At 36.1% G+C, this 2,702-nt stretch overlaps 1 protein-coding gene across 1 annotated transcript; it reads right to left on the bottom strand.

The window, feature by feature from the left end:
• Nucleotides 1-1,069: 1,069 nt before the first annotated feature.
• On the bottom strand, nucleotides 1,070-1,714 carry LOC139868808 (uncharacterized). Its single transcript, XM_071857150.1, has one exon. The coding sequence runs from the start codon at nucleotides 1,712-1,714 to the stop codon at nucleotides 1,070-1,072; it is 645 nt and encodes a 214-aa protein (XP_071713251.1).
• Nucleotides 1,715-2,702: the final 988 nt, after the last annotated feature.

Below are 2,702 nucleotides of genomic sequence, written 5' to 3' on the forward strand. Positions count from 1 at the left end.
AGTCAGCGTTATATTTGTTAAAACAATGAAAATCCCGTATCACTTTAACCACTTTATTATAATGCGATATATAGTTAATATTTATATTTATATTTACATAATAAATAAACTTCTTAAAACTCTAATGGACTAAAGCCCACAATCGAACTTGGGTCGTACTAGTAATCTATAGTTTAATATTGTTATCGTCCATAAAAATTGTCTCTATCCTTAAGCAAAGCAAGTCACAATGTTAAGAAACGTGACAAAAAGAGAATGTCGTCAAACATTATGCAACCATATCGTTGAATGCCATCTAGCTCCGGGGAAAAATAAAGAAGAAGTTACGTATTTAGTTCTTTTGTATTTGCGTTTTCTTCGGTCTCGAACTTTCACGATTTCATCGTTCAAACCGCGGGGTGGTATCAGAATGTGTAGCCATTACAAATGTGTAGATTGGCTCAGTTCATTAGAATTTTAACATTAGGGTTTCTTTATTGTAATATATAAATATCTGATTAACAATATTGTATACGGAGTTATCATTATCTAAACGATATTTAACGACTCATTGATGAAGGAACAAGACATTTTTGATTTTATTCATTTTATTTCTTTCGTGGTTTAATTCTAAGATAGTTTAGTGGTTGGAGCTTTGACATCCTTAGGTCTTATGTTCAAATCCTAAGGTGGATATGTAAGGGTTAAGGAGTATTCTTGATGGGTTGCGTATGATAAAGTATGAGATTGGATTACTTACTCTCCCGGTAACCTGAACAGAGGTTTGACCACTTAGCCATCAACTTTAAGACGATTAAAACATTTAGGGAAGAGGTTTCGTGTTCAAATCTTGGGGTGGTCAGGGAAGGGTTGGAAATAGCGAGAGAGTATTCTTGATGGGTTGCATATTATAGAGTATGAGGTTGGATTACCCGACCACCTGGATAACCTAAACAAGAAAAACCTTAAAAACATGAAACTTTTCACTTGTAACTTATTTGCTATTTCTCTTCAAGCTCCTTGCTTTTTTTTAAGGCCAAAGAAACATATATTATAAATAAACGATCCCTAGCAAGGCGCTAAGGGATAATTACAAAGGCATAGCTAGCCATAAGTTCCATTTTGAAACTAAATGGCCTCTATTTTTAATCCAACGAAAAGTAAGTAATCTAATTATATCAAAAAGACTACTTTTACTACAAAAAGCATTAGAAAAAACAATTCCGTTCCGGAAATGCCAAATAGCCCACAACATAGATACCACCACCGCAATGATCCGATTCTTAGACGAAACTTGTAAACGAACGCCTTCGATCCAAGCCATGAATGAATCCCAAGAAGAAAAACAAGGCATATCACAATCGAGCCAAATTCCGATCTTGTGCCATAAATCTAAAGCCATCTCACAATCAAAAAACAAGTGATCACGAGTCTCGACCCCGTTAGAGCAAACCGGGCACACAATAGAATTGATCTCAATACCTTTTGCGAAGAGATTCCAACGAGCCGGTAGAGAGTCAAGCCTTAAACGCCATAAAAAGACATTAACTTTACGCGGGAGGAATTTAAACCAAACCGAGGTGACATTTGATGAAGGTAACATTCTTTTATCCAAATAATCTCGTGTACTTTTCACCGTATAATTACCATCTGAAGACAAAGTGCAGGACCATGTATCAGGACGATCGTGAAGAATACAAGTACCGATCTCCTCAGTCAAAGAATTAAACAACATTTCGTTACGACTTCAAATATTATCCCTCGACCAAGTCCAATGCCAAACACCATCCCGACACTTATCAGCAATCGTGCTATCCTTATTTGAATCTAAGTGATATAAACGATTGAACCTTGAAGCTAGTGTGGAGTTACCATACCATAAATAGTGCCAAAGCCGAATCTTTGTTCCATCACCCACCTTCATACGAAACATATCAACAGGAAGATCACCTTCGGAAATCATCTTGGAACAAGACTCAACAATGTTAGACCAAACTGTCGATCTATGAATATATGTCGATTCAAAAAAAATCCCGTGGATGAACTTGATGATCGACACCCACATATCATCCGTATTCTCCAAGTACAGCCATCTCCATTTATAAATAAGAGCAAGGTTAAAAGCTTTAAAAGACTTCCGACGTTGAGACCACCATAATCGAAAGGAGCTTGGACTTTTTTCCAACTCACCCAAGCCATCTTTTTAATCGAATCACTTCCTCTCCAAAAAAATCTTGCCCGTATCGATTCACGCTTTTTTAAAACTGTATCAGGGCATTTAAACATCGACATAAGATAAATACCGAGACTTCCCATTACAGATTTAACCAAAGTCAACCAACCACTCAAAGATATTAAACTAGCCTTCCAAGATGATAATTTTGAACGAAACTTATCAACCATGCAATCCCAACTTGATGTAAGCTTCATGTTTGATCCAACAGGAAAACCAAGATAAGTAGTTGGAAAAAAAATCGGCTCTAGTTCCTGCAGCATTTGCAAACGCAGTAACCTCAGAATCCTCAACACCAATGCCAAACAATTTAGATATAGTAACGTTTAATCTTAAACCAGAAACCTGATGAAAAATTTCCAAAATGAGTAGTATACGATTCAGTTCACGCGTACTCCAATGAGAAAAAATAATAACGTCATTTGCATATAAGAAATGTGAAAGATGAATATTCTCAGTCCCTACATTAATCCCACGAATAATACTAGAT

This window comes from Rutidosis leptorrhynchoides, chromosome 9, assembly GCF_046630445.1.
Source record: "Rutidosis leptorrhynchoides isolate AG116_Rl617_1_P2 chromosome 9, CSIRO_AGI_Rlap_v1, whole genome shotgun sequence".
Lineage (NCBI taxonomy): Eukaryota > Viridiplantae > Streptophyta > Magnoliopsida > Asterales > Asteraceae > Rutidosis > Rutidosis leptorrhynchoides.